Source organism: Dermacentor andersoni, chromosome 5, assembly GCF_023375885.2.
Source record: "Dermacentor andersoni chromosome 5, qqDerAnde1_hic_scaffold, whole genome shotgun sequence".
In the NCBI taxonomy this organism is placed as follows: domain Eukaryota; kingdom Metazoa; phylum Arthropoda; class Arachnida; order Ixodida; family Ixodidae; genus Dermacentor; species Dermacentor andersoni.
This window is the reverse complement of record NC_092818.1, coordinates 141,672,797-141,695,723: the sequence shown is the minus strand read 5'-3', so window position 1 is coordinate 141,695,723 and position 22,927 is coordinate 141,672,797. Positions and strand designations below refer to the sequence as shown.

The 22,927-nt window shown below is 46.3% G+C and overlaps 1 protein-coding gene across 1 annotated transcript in view; it reads right to left on the bottom strand.

The window, feature by feature from the left end:
- Positions 1-22,927, bottom strand: part of Myo95E (Myosin 95E) — a 176,421-nt gene that overhangs the window by 101,148 nt on the left and 52,346 nt on the right. The window contains exon 2 of the mRNA XM_055071074.2: positions 1,503-1,747. Within this exon, the coding sequence (XP_054927049.1) occupies positions 1,503-1,694 (192 nt within the window). The 5' untranslated portion in view covers positions 1,695-1,747. The remainder of the gene's footprint in view (positions 1-1,502; positions 1,748-22,927) is intronic.

The window sequence follows — 22,927 nt, the reverse complement described above, 5'->3', positions numbered from 1 at the left end:
AGAGTCCCTCCTGCTTACCCCCCCCCCCCCCCTCCCCCACACACACAAGGCAACCGCCACTCTTTGCTATACTTCAGCGCCTGCGCTCCGCATCCCTCCAGTGTCATTCACCATTTTTTTTCTCACCTGACAAAAAATATTCCGCCTTTAAGGAAGTCTTCAGTTGCATGCGTTCTCTCTGTTCAGAATGTTCCGATTTTTTCCTTTTCTTTTTCAGGACATCAAGGATAATCCTTTAGAGTGTTGCAGAATAGTTTCCAACTTTCTGATCGCAAAGAGCCTCGCACTGCGCGTGTCAGATGATAAGTTCACATACACTGTTCTGTAGACGATGATGCTCCAGCATCCGTTATGTAAAAAGGTCGCATAGATTATGCATATCCTAACTTAAGAAGAAACTGACGTTTGAGGCATAGAGTCGCCGGCTGTATGATGGGCTTGATGGGAGAAAGGGCAACAATGCAAAGGTGCGTCGGTAGGCATCATTTGCTATGCAACGACGAATAAAGAAATTGGCATACGACCGGAAAATAATCGTAGACATTACTAGTATATTTTAACACTACAGTGGCAAGCAAGTGCATGTACTGACGTAAATCTTGTAACCAGTTATGAAAGTTTTCATCTACTCAGTAGGTTGCCCTCAAAGAAACCCGTTCTTTTTAACTCTGCAAATTTGCTCACAAAAGCTAAATTATGGCAGAATTTGCACGTTCAAGTTCGAAAGAGCAGCATTTGACGTGAATAAGACATAAGAGAGTAAAAGAAAAAAAAAAGATGATAATGCCAGGTGAGTTAACTAGGTTAACTGTCGGGCTGTATACAAGAGACCGCAGGGAAGTGTATACAACCCGACAGGAAGGGTACACATATTTAGTAGTTAATAGAATAGGTCACACATCTGCTTTGTATTAACAACGATATCATTTCTGTTAAGATAAGGCTTCGATTACACATTAGAAGATTCTGTCGCTCGAACAGAAACAGGTCGAGTTCGGCATCGTGACTTTAGGGTAAGCAAAACAAGCTCTTGTTACCTCGACAAAAACTACTGTTTCTGCGACAGCAATCCTTCTCTGGATGCTACGAGAAGTTATAATGCTGGAACATAAGATAACTTAGGCATGTTTTGTTTTTGTTTTCTACTTCTTCTTCAATGGCGTCCTTTGATGGAGGGCTCAATAAATGTGACCACGAAACAAGAAGCGAGGACGCACTTGCGACAAAAAGAATGGAGCTGCTACGAATGCTGCGTCCGGGTATCCCTAAATGAAAATTAGCTGCCAGCGTTAGGAAAGTGAAAAATGGATACTATCCGTCGTGCAAAGACGCTCATACTAACTTGCTTCCTTCGACAGGCTTATCTGCGTAAAGTTGTCGTCCTAAAATATTTTTTCTTTTCGTAAGACGTCAGCTTCAGCCTCCTTTTTCTAAGAACAAATACTGAGCCAACGCCATCTACATCTCACGCTCTAGAGGCTCATAGTTGGGCGTGTTCATACCTGGGACTCCGGTGAGCGGGATTTGGAGCGGGACTTGGAGCGTGACTTGGAGCGTGACTTGGAGCGGTCTCTGCAGCAGAGCGGCGGGCTGGGCCCGTCGTCGTCGTCCCTGCGCCGCGGACCACCTGGGCCGGGGTCCCCGCGCAGCGCGCTCAGCCGGGACCCCGGATAGGGGCTCCGGTGCCGACGCATCGCCGCCGACGGCCGCTAGCTGCGGCGCCACGTCGCCCGCAGACCGGGCGCTCCTGCGAGGAAAGGTTGTAGCGCGAGTTCAGGCACCCGTCTTTTGGGAGCTGCGGCAGCGATATCAAGAAGCATCGGATGCTGCATCTATACTCGGCGTATAAGCCGTGATGATAATGACTATGACGACAGGGATGATGACGATGACAATGTTTATGATTATGATTACGGTGATGACGATCATGATGACTGACATACAGAGAGGTAGATGTACAGTACTGTACAGCGACTTAATTTTGTGAAAACGAAAGAAGGCAATATTCTTAGCGAAATCGTTTAATGAAATATTTTCATTGTGACAGCTCACCCCCACCGCACGCATGCGCGCACACTCTGTTCTCCCCGCTTTTTTTTAAGCAAACCCTTTCCTTTTCCTCTTTCTTGGACTTTCTCACACCTGCTGCTGCTGCTGTTTGGCATGTCGCGTCGGAAGAGGGTTGAGAACGTGTATAATGTACCACAACGGCGCGGGGCAGGAGTCTACGAGTTCATGAGAGTGGCTTGTTGGGTTGTTGGTGCATAGATATACTCGGAGAATGCCAGAAATTTAATGAAAGATAGAAATAAATTCGAGAAGCAGACATAGACAAAGCGAGAGGAAGGTGGCTGGGCTAACGACATAGCTTTATTCTTGAAAACAACTTGCCGCTAGTCCGTACTTAACATGCGCAAGGCACAACATATCAAATTCACGGTGATCCCCTTACCTATACACTGCAACATTGTTCAAGATATTCAAGCTCTTTCTTCGTTAGAAACACCGATGACGCACTTATACACTTTCTCGGCCAAGTTTAGCGATGTAATATGCTTCAATCAACGTTCTTTTCTGCTTCTTCTTGGCCTTTCTAACATCTGACACGTGCCTGAAGATGGGAGTGCATTCGCACTGATTACATTGTAGCGGAAGATTGCCACCCATGCCTGTAGGTACACGTTGAGCATGTTCACGTATCCGATCATTCACACAGCGACCGGTTTTCTCTACGTATTCTTTTCCGGATGTCACCGCAATACTATACAAAACACATGTATCATACATGCCAAACTTCGTGACATGCTTGGTAGTGCACGCACTCCTTCGCAAACTGTGCGGTGAGACCGTCCTGCATACTTTTACAAACTTGCAAGGCGCAGAACAAACCAACCTGATGTGATTTTTTGCAGCAACCTTTTTCAATCTGTGTGTGATACCACGTATATACGGCATAACCACCAGGTTTTTTTTTTCTTCTTTTGTCCGGCACTTCGCGATCCCTGCTGTGTTTCGTTTTCAAACGCTTGTGCACAGATTCCGCCACTGCAATGGCGGAATCTATGCACAAGCTATGCATAGTCATCATATGCTATGCATAGTCATCATATCATACGCATAGTCATCATATAGCTATGCATATCATCAATCTATGCATAGTCTTAGAATGGCCTGCCGCTAACAGTCACCTCTCCTGCTGGATGACACTGTCTTGCGTTTTATGCACGCAGTTCTTTTCCACCACTTAGGACAAGCACAAGTTGGCTATGCCAGGCTTGACCAGCTTCGATTGGGGCAGATTGGCACGGTAGCAGCGCCATTTTAGTCTTTGGACTATAAACAGCAAAGTGCACTTGTTATAGATGAACATAGGTGGTCGAATTCACAAAGCCTCTCGTTTATAAGTACTTTTCCTTTTGGAATTGGCTGGTCGCATCCGCTAAATAGTACGTCCATCATGAGGAATGGCTGGAATTTACTCTTACGAACAATTCGTGCGTGATACCTATTTGTGTAAATAGAGGCCTAGAACTGCAAAAGAAAATGTTTATATTTTAAAAGCCGAGCAATGTGTTCAAATTGCCTTCACATCGCAATATGTTCGAATCTTGCAATAAAGGTATCTTGTGCTATGGGTTGAAAATTCCGGAAGCGTTATTCTTCGCCGGGCAAATGCACTATTGAAAGTATAACGAGTACACACACACGCGCACACACACGAACGCACGCACACACACACACACAAACGAAAAGAAAAACAATATTGGCCCGGATTCCGACGAGACCATGATGATACAAGTGCATGGTGGCGCTTCGACACTCCCTGCTATGTTTGGGGGGAAAATGTTTTGCTAGTTTGGTTCTGTAATCCATATCATTGAGCTACAACATGTTTCAAATGATTCGTTTTTTCTTCCATTAATGTATACAAAATGTCGTACGCAAATTATGGAAGACACACGTCGAGAGAGAGAGAGATAGAGAGAACTTTATCGTCAGAGTGGAGAGTTGGTCCACTAGCTCCTCAGGAAGGCCAGGTCGCCGCTAGGAGATGAGAATTCGAAGCTTTGTTATAGTATGCCTGACATGTAGATTGAGCCCTAACGTAAACCGACAATCTTCATAATGGTTCCCAGAAGAGCCTGCATTTTTTCCGCTTATAAGTTCAAAGCGCTAAACCGATGCTTCCACGCGTATAAAACGAAGTACATTGCTCATTTCAGACATATAACCACCGGCGCATGGCGTACAGTAAGGTCCAGGGGAGCCTAGAGGTTACGGTCACGAATCGACTGTGCCAAGAGTTCGCCACGGTCCACCGAGCATCGCATAGAAGTCGGGTCCTTTAGGAAGATCGGGAAAAAAAATGGAACTTTTGTTTTATTTTATTTTTGTTTTCATTTCTGCTTCGATGCGAAATAACGATGCCCGACCACCTCGGCATGGATTCTGAGTGTGCATGTTCGAAGCAGTCGCGAAAAACGTGACCAACCGAGAAATGGACGGAGCACCTGTGAAGCGGAGAAAAGCCTCCCAGAGCTGAAAGGCAAGCGGATTGGGAAAAAGGGTTTAAGTGCCCCTCTTTCAAATGCGCCCCCACCCCCCGGCGATCGTTGCTGTCTTTTTTTTTTCTTTCTTAGTCTCTTTCTTTTGAGCATTAACGGACCTCTGAAAAGCCGTTTATTTTCTGCCCTCCTAGCAAAAAAAAAATATAAGGTCAGTGTGGCGAGTTGAATGGAATACGTGCAGGTTTTGCACCAAACTCTCGAAGTATTCTGTTGAGCAGAAAAAAAAAACACTGATCGAAAGCTTAAATAAAGTGGATGCTAATACGTAACTGGTTTCCGTTACTTCTTTATTTTCGTTTGACAAAAACTTAACAGACTAAGTCTAACACTCCGTCTGCTTTCATTGCATCTCTTCAGCAGTCTGTATTATGCTCAAAGGAAAAACAAAATCGTACCATTGAATTCATATTTTATCCCCCCAGGCAAAAGCCGAATTTTCTCTTAAATTTTCTCTGGGGTGATCTGATTGGTAAGATTTAGGCCGAGGCTTGCAGTTTCTCCGCTCCCGCCGGCCAAAGGTTTGCAATCCAGAAAACTGGCGACGTTGCCTAAATTCGTTCACTTCCCAGCGGCTTCGAATAGAAGTGCAAATGCGGATAATTTGGCCAGGCAGCAACGAAGTAAACCCTGAAGCGTTCCCTTTTCCGAGAGGCCATCGACTCAATCTATGCGTCGAAGAAAATTACCTTATGCCTTTGCTAGGTTCCAACGTGAATAGGGCGCCCAATGAAGGAGGGTCATCTACAATGGAAACAAACGTGCGACCTAATCAGGGGTCGCCACTATTCTTTAAATTGTGTCTGCCAAGCGCTAGCACGCAGCGTTTGGAATCTCTATTATGTGGGCCAGTAGACCTCAGGATCTTTAGCCGCACAGGCAGGCTATCTTTCGGAGCACTAACCTAGACCTTTTTGTTTTCGACAATGGACGATTTCTATCTGGCACTGTGTGCACTTCATTTGCTTTTCGGCACTACACCGCAAGCAGACAGAGATAAGTTGTGCGAGTGTCTCGTCACAGCTGGTGTGACCTATGTTGGTCCTCCGGTCATTCAGGAAATCATTAAGAGTTGGTAAATGAGACGCCGAGCCACGAGCGATGCAACATGGTCTGTTCGCGTCGTGGTAACCCAGATGGTAGACGTAACTGTATGTCCAGAGAAAATGAACGAAAATGAGACATGCGGAAAGCGCACGAGTCTAAAAACCGGGGCAATGTACATTCACGGGACGTAAAGCTCAGCTCAATTGCTGCGTCCATTAGCGAAAGTGCAATAAACTCACCAGTATCACAGGAACAAGTATGAACAATTTATGTGAGCCGCACATCCAACAACAACAGCAAAAAAGTAGCGGTTATGCATGGCTATTACCATTATCGATTGCTAGAGATGTGATTTAGACGACTCTATGTAACGCTGTTGTAGCACTGAACCACTGAAGTAGTCTTCTGCCACCTACGGTATGCACAAAGCTTTGAACTCGTTCTGACTCCTCGTTCCGACTCGAAAGGAATGGGTAAAATTATGACGCACTTTTATTCAGTATGCTAATCTGGTAACCCCTCTTGTAGAGATTCCTGCCGCGTGATGGGGCGTGCTATGGGCGTCGTTCCGACTACTTAGAGGAGGCACATCTATAGGCATCCTTACACCTGCTGTCAAGTCTTTGGCAATGCTAAATGTGCGAAAAATCTCTAATGCTTCGAAGCCATCCCGCAACTGAGAAGTGCATTCTAATTTTGAGTGACGTGTCCACACAGCGCGTTCCGAACTTCGCTGCGCTGCGTACTTCGGCCGTAAGTGTTTCACCTATTTTCCCAGTTTCATCATTCCGAAAATATTTATAAGCACGGGGGCACATCGTCATGCACTGTGCTGAAACCCACCATCTACACTCTGCCCTTCTTTTGTACGGAGCAGTGACGTGTTTTAACGCCCTTAAAATTATACTGGCAGTGTGAAATGGTCGAACTTATAAAGGCCCACCTTTGAAGTACCGGAACCTTTCGCACCGCAGCGTTAGCTGTGTGACATGCGGACTAGCATGACACTGAACGCGGGTATTCGCACAGGGGCCGTTTGCAGGGATGCCCGCAGTGCCTTGTAATGACCTCGCGAACTAAAACTTGCGTCATCCGATATAATGAGAGACAGAGTGAGAAACACATGTTTTATGCGTCTGCACACGCTTTAGGGCCTCAATCGCTACTCTAAAACCTGCTTTAGGTTTACGTGGCAGCTCGTTAGAGTTGTTGCACCATGTACTTAATCTATTGCAGCGCTGGTGGTGCTCTGTGCAAAACGAAAGCGTTCTTAGCTTTTCTCGAACACACTGGCCAAACACTATAGTTATCTGTTACTGTGTGCGCCTATGTGTGTTGTGTGTGTACTGTGTATGAATGCGTCATTTCATATGTCACCTTCGTGATCTGGAGTGGCTTGCTAAGCATCTAGCAAGGCAAACATAATCAGCATCCATTAAATACAGTTTCTCACTCTGTCTAAATAGACGCACCCATAGCACGCATTGCACTGTGCAGAGCGCATCAACTTGTTTGTACGAGATGCGTGGCAGATGCGTACAAGTTAAATGTATATGCAACGTTTAACAGAATGCGGTGTTAAAATGCACGGTCAGGTCTTGAAGGCCACTCAGCATGAATCAATGGCCAGAAGCAAGGGAAGAACAAACCAATAACAAGGCTGAAATAATATCTAAAGACATAAAAACCAGAAAGCTACCACAAGGTTATTTAGTCTTTTTTTTCTTTTTCTTTGTTCTCTTTCTCGAATATAAATTCCGTCGCTCCTTCTTCACTAGACTTTACGACGACAACGTGACTTAGCTTGTTCTAAGCAGTGGTTTGTTTTACTGCATTACAACACTGCTTAACAGACAAAGCACGCTTTACAGGAAGGTTAAATGTCTTCGTTCATGAACTTCGAAAATGTTCGTGATATCGACTTCTTTCAACGTTTTTCAATGCTCTTCGTGCTTGTAATTTTCTTTAACCTAGGACAAGAAGCATCCAGTGCTACTAAAGGCGCCAATCTATCTTTCGAATTCTTAGCAATAAAAGAAAAATAGGTATAGTTTCTCGCTCTTGGCATACCGAACTCAAGAAAGAAAGAAAGAAAGAAAGAAAGAAAGAAAGAAAGAAAGAAAGAAAGAATACAGTTCGAAATACCTCAAAATAAAATATTATAAATTCTGACGTCTCGGAAATGTGTAAAGAAAGCCTCGACCTGCGAGCGAACACTGGTCTAGATACCTAGAGATCTAGGTAATGTGTTTGAAGGAGAAAGAAGTTGAATGTGTGATCTTCCTCCCAAGATAAAATACAAAGTTTGACACAGCGCAAGAAAAATAACAGCATCCAAGAGGGTCGGTATTCTTTTATTTCTTTTTTTTCTTCTTAGTCACAACTATGAGAACAAAACAGCCAATGAACCCAGATAAAGATTAAGGGTAGCTAATTGTTACGTTTCATTGAAGTGTCGAAATATTAAGATAAAGGCAAACAGAAATCGGACAAAAGAATAATTTGGCGCGGATGGGATCCTAATAGACATCTTCCGCATTACGCATGTGGTGGTTTAACAAATAAGCTACCAAGGCGGCCACGCTCATGTCCACTTTCTTGGATATTCGTGTACGTGTGCAAGGTTAGCCCTGGATTGACGAAGTTCTTTATAACGAATCTGTCAGTAAGACCGAGTGCAAATGTGAAAGTACAGGTAATGCCTGCTTCTTCAGTTGTAGCACGATATTATAATAGCCTTGTAGGATTTTTTTTTTAGAATGGCATGCATGGGTTGGGTTAGGTTATGTTAGGATAGGTTAGGTTAGGTTAGGTTAGGTTAGGTTAGGTTGGTTTGGGTTGGATTGCGTTGGATCCGGTTGGATTTAGGTTGAGCTAGCTAAGACTGAGTTAAGTAACATTAGTGCACAGGTGCGCAATGAGGCGGCTTCATCAGTCTCAACTTTCACAACAAAACACACATTTCTTGCTGATACCACTGAAGAAAGCGGGTGACATGCGCAGAGGAGACGCGCAGACGGCAACTGACAACACAAAGCTGAGACACCAGCGGTTTTAAACAAAAATCAACGGGCGCGGCTTCTAGCACAACCACAGCACGTCTTCGAGGTCGCAGGCGCGCCAGAGACAATAAACGCGCAAGCACGAAGGCGCCCAGCGAACCAGTCCAGTCGCTGGCAAATAAAACTCGCGCCGGACACCGCCAGTGTCTGGCCTATCACTGCAAGCAGATTTCACACGGAACTAGCTCACTTTTCCTCACTTGTACTCAATGCTGTCCTTTCGGCCAACAGCTACAGTCTCATCTGCGTTTCCGCAAAAGAAACGCCAAAATGATTGGGCATAAAACCCACTAAAATATCGAAGCATGAATGCTGGTTGAAACCTTCCATCCGTACAAACCGTGTATGAATGTCGTTGGCATGAATCAAACGTATGCGTAACGTCAAAAGTTCTTTGAATTCATCAAAACTTAGACAAAACAGATGGTTATGAAAACAAAAATGGAGCCAGTGCAATATGACTAACAACGTCCCAAAGCTAGGTAGACACCCTATAATACCATGTATGACTTGGTATTTTAGCGTGGTCAATGGCCCTTCAGGAAAGACACGACACCACACCTGCATAATATCCCAAGTGATGCGAACTGTGCAAACGAATGGTGTCCCTTTTCTTTGTGCTTCTTGAGCTCTGGGTGGCGCGGACGCGCGATTCGGAGAATTAAAGGGGAACAGGTTTTTCTTCTTTAATTACATAGAACTTACTAAGTTCCCGGTTGCACCTTTCGTCTTTCTCTCGTGACATACATACATGCATCACGAGCCGTAGGTACCTTGACTTCTAGCTAGTACGTTCAAAACGTGACGCTGGGAGGGAAGAATTGCGGACAGCAGTTGCAGCCGATGCACCTAGAGTTACTGTACATCTCCATGAAGATCCAGAGGTAAATTGCGTACTTACCATGAGCCGATAATAAGTGCTGAATAAAGGTAAACATCAGAAGCTTAGTGTCATCACGCTGCCACCTTGTTTAAAAGAGTCTCTCACGATATGACTGAATATACCTACACGCCGACAATCCTAGAAAGGATTAGGTCCGCAAGCAACCAGCAGCCCCTGTAAATCATCAGTTGAATATCACACGCGTAAATGTGCAAGCAATCGCTTGCGTAAGACAGCGCCAAAAAAAAAAAAGAAATAAGTAAATATATAAAGCAGACACGTGGCCAATCCAGCCCTGCCCGAAAGAGGCAGCTTGCGCAACTTCTTCCGCTGACAGAATAAGCTGCTCCGTCGGGCCGAATTCTCTCAGACCTGCCCATCATCGAAGGACGGATATAGAGGCAGACGGCAGCGGCAGCCAACAGAGCTCTTGCATCAGCAACCCGTCGCCAAAGTGTATCAACGCTTGCAGATTCGTAGGAGCCGAGGGAAGCGCGGGCGCACCGGAAGCGCAAGGAACTCATTACGAAACGACAGACGGGCTGCCGTCCGCACCAATAAACCCGAGTGGTCGAACGAAGACAAGGAATCTCTAGGAAATTACGCTTTTATTCGGACCGTTGGCGCTAGCAAATGGAGAGAGGAAGTTGTTTAATGGGCACTGGAGGGAATTAGCCTAGCGATCTGCTCGTGGCATGCTACTCCTGGTGAGATAATGAAGGGCGAAAGAAGTGGTGGGCGGAAGAAGCGCGCACATTACCACGGTCAATGAGCACCTTGCAAGTGGAGTTCCTGGGCAATGGCGGCTACAAATATCCGAAGTGTGTCGTCAGTATGTGGGCAATGAGCCAGCGTTTGACAAATACTGCCCGCTTTGTTTACTTCTGAGGATGCGTTTGCGACAGGTCCGTGTGGCGGCCCCCACTTCATCCATACGTCAACGCAATATATTTGTCGTATTTCTTTAGTTGAAGTATGCAGTACCTACGTACATAGTGATACGGCATTTTCGATATCGCATTCATTCGTCATAGAAATGGGTAAGAGCCATTTCTGCTTCCGACAGACGCTGTAAGCAGTACGCCTGCGGCTGCACCATTTCACTTCTGTGCAACAACAAATAACAAATTTGCTTTAAAATAAATAAATAAATATGATAATAAGTAGGTCACTTTAGGAAGCCCAACCACTTACACATACAAGAATAACAAAAAAATAGACGAAGCATTAACACGGCCAGTCACCTTCCAATCGATACACCCGATGTTATTTTAAGCGTAAAAATTAGCTGGCTGTTTTCGCTAGCATAACGTGAGGCAGGGCCACAAGAAACAAGAGCTGATTTCGTTCCAAAAGACTTTTCGTTCGTGAATGTGTGTTTTCATTGGCCAGCCGCCTTCACTAATAATGACCAAAAGGTGGATTGGCTGCATTTTGCACTTAGGAACAACTTTAGCGTAAACAAATGTGTGAATACTGTCCCAGAATATCTTCCTTGCGCGTGCTCACGCTTCAAATAGGAATATCGTTTAGATACGCTGCCGGAAATTCATTTTCCCATTTTCTGTAAGTTCTTGTGTCCGATCAATAAAATTGAGTTGATCATTAGCGGGGTTTTTGTTTTCTTTCCGACGTCTCTCCGTAACGTTGTGCTGGCTGAACCAACTGGTATGCACCATCTACCCCAGAAAAGTAATGATTAAAAAGAAAGAACTACGACTATCCCACGTCCAATGCTGGAGCAGGCTGGGGGAGAACATCATCGCCAGCAGCTCATACAGACGGTAACGCGAGACAGAGCACAGCAGGTCGAAGACCGGCGACAGCGGCAGGCGCACTAGGAAGGGGGCGCCATTCGCCATCGTCGTCGTCGCCAGGGAGGGCATCCCATCTCGCAACCGTGCCGATAATTGGGAGCGATGGAGGAGCGCGCGGGACTCTTTGGGCACGGCAAGTGGCACCTAGGCAACGGCGACAGCGACGACTGCGGGCCGAGCCGTGCCTTTCGCCGGCTCTCTTCGATCGATTGGCGGCCCGAGAGGAGGGAGGTAAGTCCGCAACTCCCTCATCCTTTTCCCTAGGTGGCACGACATCGCCAAATGCACAGCAAGGGCGCATAGCCTGCCTTCCCATGTATCTACATCGAATAACAAAATAAAAAAAGCAAGGGCACAGGAATGTTATGACATGGAATAAAGAAACGAAGAAGTAAATGCAGGGCAAGTTAACCAAATCGTGATGGCAGGTTTCGCGCAGAAACCAGGGGACAATAACACGTGGAGCCAGACACTAGCGTAAACTTCCAACAGAATATTATGTACATGATGTCGTGTCTTTACCCTAACCGAGTAGACGTCATATCTTGTCTGTATACATATCGCCGCGGTGCAACGAAGACAGGAGAAGAGGACACGTACAACAAAAACAGCTTGTTTTAGTAATTGAGCCTAGGGATGACTTCTTCATCTTCTAATCTCCGCTAGGCCGAAGCACGAGACGAAGCCTACTAAAACTGCCATCGTTTTCTATGTCATCGACGTAGAAAAGATGCAGCAATATAAACTTCTCTCTGCCCACGAATACCATTATGCCGGAAATGTGCACTTGTGTCGGTCACTTCACCTCTTATTGTCCGCTATAACTTCTTCGCAAAACATGCCGTCATGGAATAGAAACACCGACTTGTCTAAACCAGCACCCATAATTACAAGTTAACCAAACCCATGTCCAGTTTGCTACCCTACACTTGGAGAACGAAAAAGGGGAAAAAGGATAAAAAAGGGAAAACACATCAGAAGAAGAAAAGAGAAAGGCAGTCGGTGTGGACACTACCGCAGATGAACGTTCACTGAAAGACTTAAGCTTCTCTTTTCATTAGGTCGAAACAAGTTGGTCTAGTCAGATGTCGACCTGACCAAGACCAACCCGACGGCGTTCACGTGCATCTCGGCACGCGGTTCGGGCGAGTCGACCCACCCCGTTGACCGAACTCGCGTCGACGCTCGCTCAGCTTAACCCGATAGCTTTAACACGAACCTTCCGACCAGATTCCGGCCTCACAAGCCGAAAGCACCAGACTTTAATAAGTTAACGTAAATGTAGGCGGTCGTGCTGTCCGGTAGCCTCCAAAAAGCGCAGTAACGCTTTTGTGACCTTGCGCATACAAGCAGTAGTGATTCGACATCTGTCCTAAAGATCTTCACTTCCGAAAGCGGTTTGTCATATACGTGGCTGAGACTAGCTTGCAGAGCACATTGTTGAGCGTCGAAGAAAGGGCAGCGGCACAAAAGATGTTTTATCGTTTCGTCACGCCCGCAAGAACCGCTTGCATGTGCGAACGGCAAAAAGTGTGATAGTCATGCAGCGCGCGTTCGTAGACTTCAGAGACTAACGTCTAAGGCAGAATTTTTAAGCGAAGCAGTGTCGGTGCCATAGGTTGACGTCAGTCGGCGTCAAAACCCTCAGAACCCAGTTTGGTATTCATTTTGCCAAACCAGCACCAGCCTAAGCCAACTACTTAGTGTCGTAATGTTTTATCCGCTGCGGTCAAAAAACTCCTACGTAATTCGAAGCTTTCTCGGATCCCGCGCTCCTTAAACATTTGACGCAGACTGTGCGTGCTGTCAAATTAGGCGCACGCACGCCCATGCACACACACGCACACACAAATGATCCAAACACGTTAATTATAGTCAAGAAATTAACGAAAAATCTTGTCAACGCAAAAATAAAACATACGCATTACTCACGTATTGATATGCAGTACGTGTGCCTTGGTCACAAGAACGGGAAAATGCACAGCAACCGCCCTTATACATGTATACAAAGTTAATGACGTAACATCTGCGCTCATATATTGAGGGGGACGTATTTGAGTGCCCGACTGTAGACACACTGCGCCGTGCTTGGGTTTCGTGGTTGATCTCTGAACTTATTTCTTCTCTATATATTAAAGCACAGCTGTTGGGCGCCCTCTCCTGCGTTGAGCGTCGGCGTGCCTGGGTGTTCTTCGTAGCCGAGCGAGCGAGCGCAGCGAAGGACGAAAGAGCGAACGCAGTGACGAAAGACTGCGATAGCGAAAAGAGCACCAGAAGGAAAGCGGAGGAGGAGGGTATGGCGAAAGAGTGAGAACAAAAGCGTAGTGCCGCGCAAGACGGGCTCTGCGGAAACGTTGGCTACGACAAGGCGTCAGAGTAGCGCGCGTCAAATTCTGAAAGCAAAGCGCTGCATGAGCGGAGGTCTGTCTGCAGCGGCTCCTGTGAATCGCGCTCCAGCGTCAACCCCGCGCTACCTCTCACGATTTCCCGATTAGCGAGGCAGTCGCGCCACACTTAGCTCCGTTTGAAACGTGCCGCACAAGACAGATTGTTCGCGCCAGCAAATATATATCGAAATGAAAACACGCGTAGAGCTACGCTCAAATTTCTCATTACGGAGTAGCGTAATCGTCGGCGAATTTTTTCGCTGTACCTTCTTCATCACCACATGCAACAAACTGGATAACCTAGTTAACCTCCCTTCTTTTCCTCCCTTGTATTTTTCTCTTATTTTTGCATTGGCGAGTGTGTGCTTTCTTCTACTAAACCTGCGCAAGCACTGCGCGCCTACCATGCGCTATTTGCTATGAGGGGGCACCAACGATGTCACCCACAGCTATATGGAAATAAACAAAACAGATAAGGAAGATCAGGCAGTTACAGGCGTTAGCTCATGGACGACAACTTCGCTGAACCTCTACTGCGATTTCTGCAGGCAGAGGACCTCTATGCTTTAATTTCTATAAACAACCATACCACATGGCAAGTTTCACCAAGAAAAAGAAAAAAGAAAGAAAGATATAGAGGACCACGAAGCGTTTGGGCTAACACCTTCGGCGCGTAGCCTGACAGCACTTTGCCCGAATACTTGGCATAGGCTAAAGCCTTGTCCAGATGCTAACGAATCAAAAGGCAAAAATTGCAAAAGAACGCCTATGCACGGTGTCCCAGTTAAGGTCAGCCAAGCTCTTAAAAATAAAATATAGAACATACGGACTCAGCTGAATGCCTCTCTCGGCGGCCACGTGCGAGTGGCGAGGCATCGGTATTGGCGTTCGTCACCGCGAACTGCGAGCGGCTTTTTCCGCGTGAAGCGCGAAGCGAATGCAGTGCGCAGCAGCATTGAGGAGGAGGACAACAGCATTGAGCAGAGTTGACCCTTCTGAGCAGCGCGCGGACGCGTCATTATGCAGCTATTTCGCGCGTTTTCCTTATAACGCGGAAAAAATTATTACGCCAGACATAGCACACTGAAAACATCTGAATCGAGTGTTTTAAAACACAATTATTATTTTTCTGCCTAAATACACGCCCTCAATTCAGTAATTTAAAAGTTCGTTAATTAATCTCATCTAATTATCAGCAGTTGAAAAAATGAATTATGAAAGAAATCCTCCTGGTGCGGTACGTCATTGTTGACATAATACCATTGGTTGCGACCTCGTATATTGTATACTTTATATTCAAGAGCTAGGTTAACGTTAGCTGGGACACCCTGTATACCCTGTGCACGGTTATCCGTTCTCTCGGCCTAACGTGAGATGTTAGACAGGAGAAAGGAAGTAAACACGATGACATCGCCTTCCGCTTTGCCTTTATCGTGACTGGTCTTCACGTGGTGTCCCTGCAAAAAAAATTAGAAAAGAAACGATGCCCACAAAATATACCCCCGGTCATGTTGTTAAGAGTTTAAGGAGCGCTCGTCTGGTCAGGTTCCATAGAAGTAATATAATTGCGACCACTGACCAAGTGATCACTTATCGACGCTTTCGAACCCATTCGGGGCGCGGCATTTTCGAAGAGTCGATGGACACGAAGTTTCTATTATTTTAAATGCGAATGACGCTCCTGTGATGTTCCCACTTGCTTGAATTGACGGCACCCTTGTGTCCGTGCAGCGTATTTGACAAAGGCTAAGCGCAGTCTCGGAAATGTCTCATTTATTTTTTTACTAGGTCAGTGACCGAAATTACTTCCGTGACTACCCTTGGGAGCGTTTATCAGGATAATGTCCACACTGTTGGGATGCGCTGATACCTGCCTTTCGCAAGACTCCTTCCCTTCCACTCAACGAGTATACACTGTGTCAAAAAATGAGGCCCGCAATTCCAGTAACACTGCCTGCAGTCTTGCTCGCAGCAAAGTTCAGCTCTTGCCAGTGGCGCGCCGAGCGTGAAGTGCTTCGCTGGCCGCGGACAACAACGCATCAAGAAAATGAGACGGACACTTCTAACGCGATCAGGGTCCACGGTTGGCTCATCCCGGAAAACGTTGTTCGACACGCGCGGAAACAAGACGCCGCAGATAATAGACAGGCATCCTACGACGGACAGCGTCAAGGTTGATTGGACACAAAGGGAAACAAAAGGACAACGAGAAGAGGTAGTGGGTGAGGCTACGCTGGGCTCTTGTCGTGAGCCCAGCGACATCCCGGTGTCTTTCTGGACGACAGCCGAGAGGCAGCTCGGCTTGTAAGGAGAGAGATGGGACCGGGGGGAGGGGGCGGCGTTGAAGACCGAACGCCGGCATTCGAGCCTCGATTTTTCCGAAAGGAGACGCTTCCCCTGGGAACTGCGGCACGGAATGACTCAGCGCAATTCCGTGGAGTGCTCACGTGCGCGCCTCGGATAAGTCTTAAGGGTGCAACAACTTGGAGAGGAAGAAGGTGGGGACAACGCGAACAGGTAAACAAGTAAGAGGACGAAAGAAAGAGTATGGGCAAGACGGAGGAAGGTTAAGGACGAGAGAGTGAAAAGTAAGAAAACAGAGTTCAAGCAGAAAGAAAGAAAAGTAGAGAGAGAGAGAGAGAGAGAGAGAGGAAGGCATGGAATCGACTTTAACGTCCGTCGTCAATGGTTCGACCTCTGGTTTGTGCCGAACGGCTCCAGGCGCGGGAAGTCGGCTGTGGGTGAGAGAAAGTTTAAAGGCAGCGCCCGAGAGAGAGACGCATTGACTTACGAATGTGATGAGCGCTGCACCATGCGCTCAGAGACTGGGGCTCGATCATTTCTCTCTTCGCAGTCAAGTCAATTCATTTTAGCTTCAAGAAACAAGACTAAAGAAAACAGAGCAACCGTGCCGTAGGAGCGGGAAAGAAAAGGGGCGCCATGCTGTCCCCGTCTTCGATATAAAGCTCACCATCGCAGCGCGCAGATGTAGCGACCCGGCCATTGGAAAACACATCCGCCTTGTCTTTTCAACGCAGCCCTTGCACTCCGCATCCCCAGTCCTTTCTTTCGATGCCCACCTTTCTTCTCCTTCCTGTTCCTTTTTGCGTTCCGATGTCAGAGGAACCGAAACTGTGCTCATACTCGCCAATTCCGTGCACGGCAGCGAAAGACTAGGCCTCGATTCAGCCTATCAGAAACGAGAATCCGGCTCCGTGTGTAATAAGAAAAGAAGGAGAGCGTGTCGATTGTGCGCCGTTAATCCTTTCGTGATCCTTCCTATCAGCCGGCGTCACTCGCAAGGAGATTAGAGGCGGCAAATGAACGAGGCCCTTTTCTCTCCGGTTCTCGTTTCTGATTAATTGACGAGCACCGTAGCTCGAGCTTTGCTGCACGCAGTTTGTGAGACAACGCACGAGTCAAGATAGAAAAGAGGGAAGGAGTTGGTCCCCCGTCGTCAGCCGAATTCGTAACATACCAACTGGCCTCCTTGCTTTGTGTCTTTTCCAGTAATTTCCTTTCTAGGTTTCTTTTCTGCCTGGACCGCGGCCCTAAGTCCTAAAATTTATCTTTCATCCGGTCATTGTAACGTGTTGCCGAAGCGGGTGGCTCGATAAATGCGCGCGCTTTAGGATGGGATGATTTTTTTATCCCTTCGCTGAGAAGTAATCGAGAAGAATGCGGAGAAATTCGGCGACACCATCACGAAATCGTTAAGGCAGAATAGCGCGGCGCTCTTACGTATAATTCCAGGAAAAGTGTGACGGCCTTTTTTTTTTTTTACCATAGGCTTCGTAAACTTTCAGCAGATGGAAAACGAAAACGTTAGCGCTTTCTCCTCCTCTTCTCGCTAGCACAGACAGTACTAAACGAGAGCCAGTGCCAAAATGTGCGGCACGTACTAAGTGATTCGGCTTGGCAAAAGCTCTTGATCTCTAATGGCAAGAGAGAGATAGAGAGAGAGAGCAAGGAGAGGAAAGGCAGAGAGGTCCACCAGACGAGCGCCTGGTTTGCTACCCTACAATGGGGTAAGGAAAAGGGAAAGGGTGAATGGAAAGAGGAAAAGAGGCAGAGATTGAGCACTGAGTGCACGTGGCATGATGATCAGGGACGCTATAAGCGGTCTCCTAAACCGGTGCACTTCAAGTAGTGCACTAGTGCGATGATGTCTAACGTTTTATATTCGGCAAGGCATCTGCTTACTTCCTTAGGTGGTAATTTACTTAACCGCCTGATCACGAGTCAGAAGAACTCCCTAAAACTGCGACTCAGAACAACTATGCTAAGCAATCAACCTCAATACAACCACCCCACGAAAGTCACACAGTGTCACAGCCAGCAGGTCGATATTATACAAACACCTATAAAAAAGCAAGCCAACGATACAAATATCGAAGCTGAAGTAAAAAAAAAATATAAGGAAAGCAGCGCAAGGCTTCACGTCTACGTTTAAACGCCCCGTTCTTCAGTTCGTTTGTTCAATGCGAGACCCTGAAGACTTCTTTCTGTCATCCAATTTCATTCGCGTGGGCCAAATCCGCCAGATACTTTCGACTACTCACTTAAGCAAACGAATATAGCTCTAATCGCTAAAAGGCAGACCCCGGCTCAAGGAACCAAAAAGTGTTGTAAGTATATGCAAAGAAGCGGGTTTTTGAATTATATACAAAGAAGAAGAATAAAATAACACGACACCCCCCCCCATACAGATTTTAAAAAGAAGTAAGAAGAAGATACGCGGTCGTTGACCACGGAGCGGTATTGAGCATCTCCTAATTAAGTTCAGCCCGGCCACCCCGGACTTGAGTTACGTATTAAGGGCGCATTGTAACCCCGTAGGTAGATTCATATGCGCGACACGTTGAACTGTCGACGATCCGTAGCGCCGGCCACTTTGCCAATGTGCTGACTTCCTTCACATCATTTTGTATTTGGCGCACGTACCCTCGGCATCGTGCATGAGATGGGAACCAGCAAAAAAAAAAGAAAAAAAATATTATCCCATGAGACTATTAGTAAACATAAAGCAATTTTTGTCCAATGTTCAAGCACACCCGCCATAAAATTATTAAAGCGCGTGCTGTCCACTCCGATAGCGCGCGCTTTAATATCTCTTCGGAGAGAGATTCGGCCAGCAGAGGTAGTCATTCGGGTGGCTCACTTCGGTACACGTGCGGCCTTCAAAACTATTAGCGACAATGAGATGGCACGTCATTCTTAGCGTTGATGTCTACGACGCCTTCAGCAAGAAAGCGCCACATTCTTCGTCACTTCTTTATGATGGCGAAGAACGCCTCTGTAGAAGATTGTAGCACAAGGTACTCAATAACATAAACCAACGGATACCAGATCGAGAATGCTAATCAGAACACGCTAACAAAAGGCTGTCTCTAACTGTTCGAGCCTATTAACACGTATGTCCTGTGCAAATCACACTCTAAAAAGTTAGTGCTTTCCTTGGCGAGCTGTTTCACTACCTTTCCCAACAGCGCTGGCCACCTGTGTGGGAAAACTGATGGAAAAGATTATCCTTGCCCGCTTGGAGTGGTACCTGGAACACTACAACCTGTTACCAAATTGCATGGCTGGTTTTCGTCGAGATCGCTCATCGGCAGACAGTGTTGTTGATCTCACTAGTATGTCCAGCATCAAAAGTCACGCAAAAGATTATCTGCAGCTTTGTTCTTGGATGTCAAGGGGGCATACGATAACGTATCTTACGATTCTATCCTGGATGCTCTTGAGATGGTTGGCTTAGGTAGTCGAGTTTTCCAATGGATTTCTCATAACCTTTTTATGAGGTCTTTCTTTGTGTGTACCGGCGATGGCAAAACCGCTCGACACTACACCTACCGAGGTGTTCCTCAAGGCGGTGTACTAAGACCTATCCTGTTTAACCTCCCACTCATTGTTTTCGTTGATCATCTGCCAGCAGCGATCAAGATATGGCTGGTACGCAGACGACATATGTATATGGACTTCAGGTGTGACACGTCCTCAGATACGTGCAAGACTTCAAAAATATGCTACTCTGACAGCTATATACCTCCGCAACCAAGGTCTTAGAATCTCGTCAAACAAATGTGCACTGATGGCATTCACTCGCAAACCAATGGCACCCTATGACATCTCAATAAATGGCCAAATAATTTCTTATGGGAAGACTCAGAGATTTCTTGGAATAATCATTGATAGAAATCTCTCATGACCACACGTGACCACACGTGACCTACTTGAAGCAGTGTCTGACAGCAATCTCCCAGCTTTTCAAGTTTCTGGGCGGAAAGACTTGGGGAATGTCAGTGCATGCAATGTTGGAATTTTACAGGGCTCTTTTTCTGTGCTTCTTGAGATACAGTTTGCCCGTACGGACCAACACTTGCCAGACAAATATTCGTGCTCTACAGGCTATTCAAGCTCGTTCTCTCAGAGTTTGTCTTGTTTTGCCAAAATGCACATCGACAGCAGCGACTATTACGATCGCCCGGGACCAACCCATACAAACACACATTGCGGTGGAAGTATTGAGAGTGCACATTAGGCACGTTGCCCGTGCCCGTTCCCACCATCTGGTGACACTACCGTCACAAAGGCCGCATGCATCATATTGTACTACGATTTCGGATTATTACACCTGCCTTCCATCAGGTTTCACCCCCGCAACTAAGCCATCGATTCATCCATGGTGTTTGGCTCGACCTGCAGTGCACCTGAGCATACCAGGAATCAGGAAGAAATCTGAGCTGTCATCACCTGCTCTTAAACAACGAACTCTGCTCCTTTTGCACGAGATGTACGCCGACCACGTACATATTTATACTGATGGATCGGCAACTCTCCAGTGTTCCTCTGAAGCCGTGGTTTTCCCAGCGAAAGCCACCACCATCAGTTTCAAGAGATGCCACCAAACGACACCGATGGCTGCGGAACTTGCAGTTCTTCGCACTGCACTTCGTCTCGTCAGCCAAGAACAAACTCGAAGATGGTCAATGCTCAGTGACTCGAAAGCAGCACTGCAGTCTTTGCTATCAACCCTGCGGCGTGGACCACACGAACAACTGGTATTCGAGATTAGAAAACTAATCCATACCTTGACTGAGAAAGGACACGACGTGACGTTTCAGTGACCTCCAAGTCGCTGCGGCGTCATAGGGAACGAACATGCCGATAACGCTGCTCGGTCGGCTCTTCAAGGCGACGAAGAGGAGCCGATATCGTTATCAAGGACAGATGCCGCTACAAAACTTCGAATGCTCAGCCGTGATATCACGTTCTCCTTGTGGAATGCAGGAAGTTTTCAAAACAACCGGCTGCATAACCTAGACACTTCTCTACGCCTTTGCATTCCAGCTGGAGTCTGCCGTCGCGAAGCTACCCTGCTTTGTCGAATATGGCTAGGGGTGGCGTTCACCAAGTATTTTGCTTTCGGAATCGGATGGGCCGACAACGCCTCGTGTGATAACTGTGGTAACAAGGAGACTCTTCAACACCTTCTCTGTGACTGCCCTCGCTATAATTTACAGAGACGATCGCTCGCAAACGCAATAGCGCGCTTTGACCGAAGATCTCTAACAGAGGAACTTATTTTAGAATGCCGCCATCACAAGCCATTGAAGCAGAGGGCTACGAGGGCACTGTTGCAGTTTTTAAGGGCAACAGATTGAACAAGCGGCTGTAGCATGAACAGATGTTCATAGTGCTGCAATGCAAGTGCTACTATGCTGTGCGGTGACAGTATGCGGCGACAGTGACCGACTGTGATTGTATGTCTGTGATCCTTTCTTTCTTTCTTTCTCTCTACTTCGTTATCACTTTAGCTCCCCCTCCCTTCTTTCCCCAGCGTAGGGTAGCAAACCGGATCTTCCACTCTGGTTAACCTCCCTGCCTTTCCCTTTCCTCTCTCTCTCTCTCTCTCTCTCTCTTTGGCAATAGCGAAACGAGTCTTCCACGCATTGTGAGGACGCAGAAATATCATATAGCAAGCGGAAAACACATCCTCATTTTCAACCTCCACTCTTGTCATTTTTTCGTGCGGCAGCTTGCATAGCACCTCCTGCTAATAGCAGGTATGTGAGCACACATTGCATTGCGGAATGCAATTGTTTGATTGCATCCGTTGTTAAGACTTGCTCAAATAAGTATATTTTATCAAATATTTTCGCTTTACCGTAGTACGCTAGAACTTGTTTCAGATAACAACACTTACTATTATAACTTGAATAATCAGCAAACAATGATTGCATCATAAATAAATTGAACTCGCTTATTTAGTTACTCAGAAGACGTTTGAGCTTTCGCGGGAGAGCCAATTAGCTGGAAAGATACGAAATAAACGCTTTAAAATAAACGACGTGCGCCTAACCACTAAGCTAGCGTTGCTTACGACTCTACTATTTCTGTTAAACATCCGACTACAGCGCGAAGTACGCAAAAAACTTAAGGCTCTGGGGAATCATCTGCAGTCACTTAGGACAATACTTGGAGGCCTTGAAAAGACAGCTTTCTGTGGAGTGAACGACTTCTTTATAAGTGCGGGCATATGTGCTAGAAATACTAGGGATAATTCTATTCATTGACACGGCTTCGTCGGTCATGTCTCGTCTTTTTTGTATTTTCGTTGTCTCGTGCATGTGTTAGTGTTTGCGCCTGCTATATAGGTTCGTTTTGTTATCATTATTTGCTTTTCTTTCTTTCTAATTTATTTATATTTAAAGCAAATCCTTTTTGTATAGTTGAAACAATGTAGCGTACTAATTTCAACCTCTCTACTTAGGCTCCATTAAACCGTATGCCTACCCAACTGTGGTAACAATGAAAATAAAAACATCGGGGCCCGAATTCGCAAAGCTTTTTGCTCGTGAGTGTCGCTTGCCACATGGCTGGCTACTTTCGCTAACATTATGTCCACCAACACGATTGGCTGGCATCTCTTCCAATAGTTCTCGCGTAATTAAATTTTGCGAACATGGGTTCAATTCTTGCTGTTCAGTACTAAATATACTTCGCTAAATGGCGTTACGAATTCAAGTATTTCATAACTCCGTTGAGTTACTTTTCCCAGTGAGTACCAAGTATACACTCTGACGCACTTTAAATCATTTTCCCGTCAGCGTGCCAAAAGTGGTAGCAATCAAAATAGACCAGAGCTAAACACACAGTCGCTCCC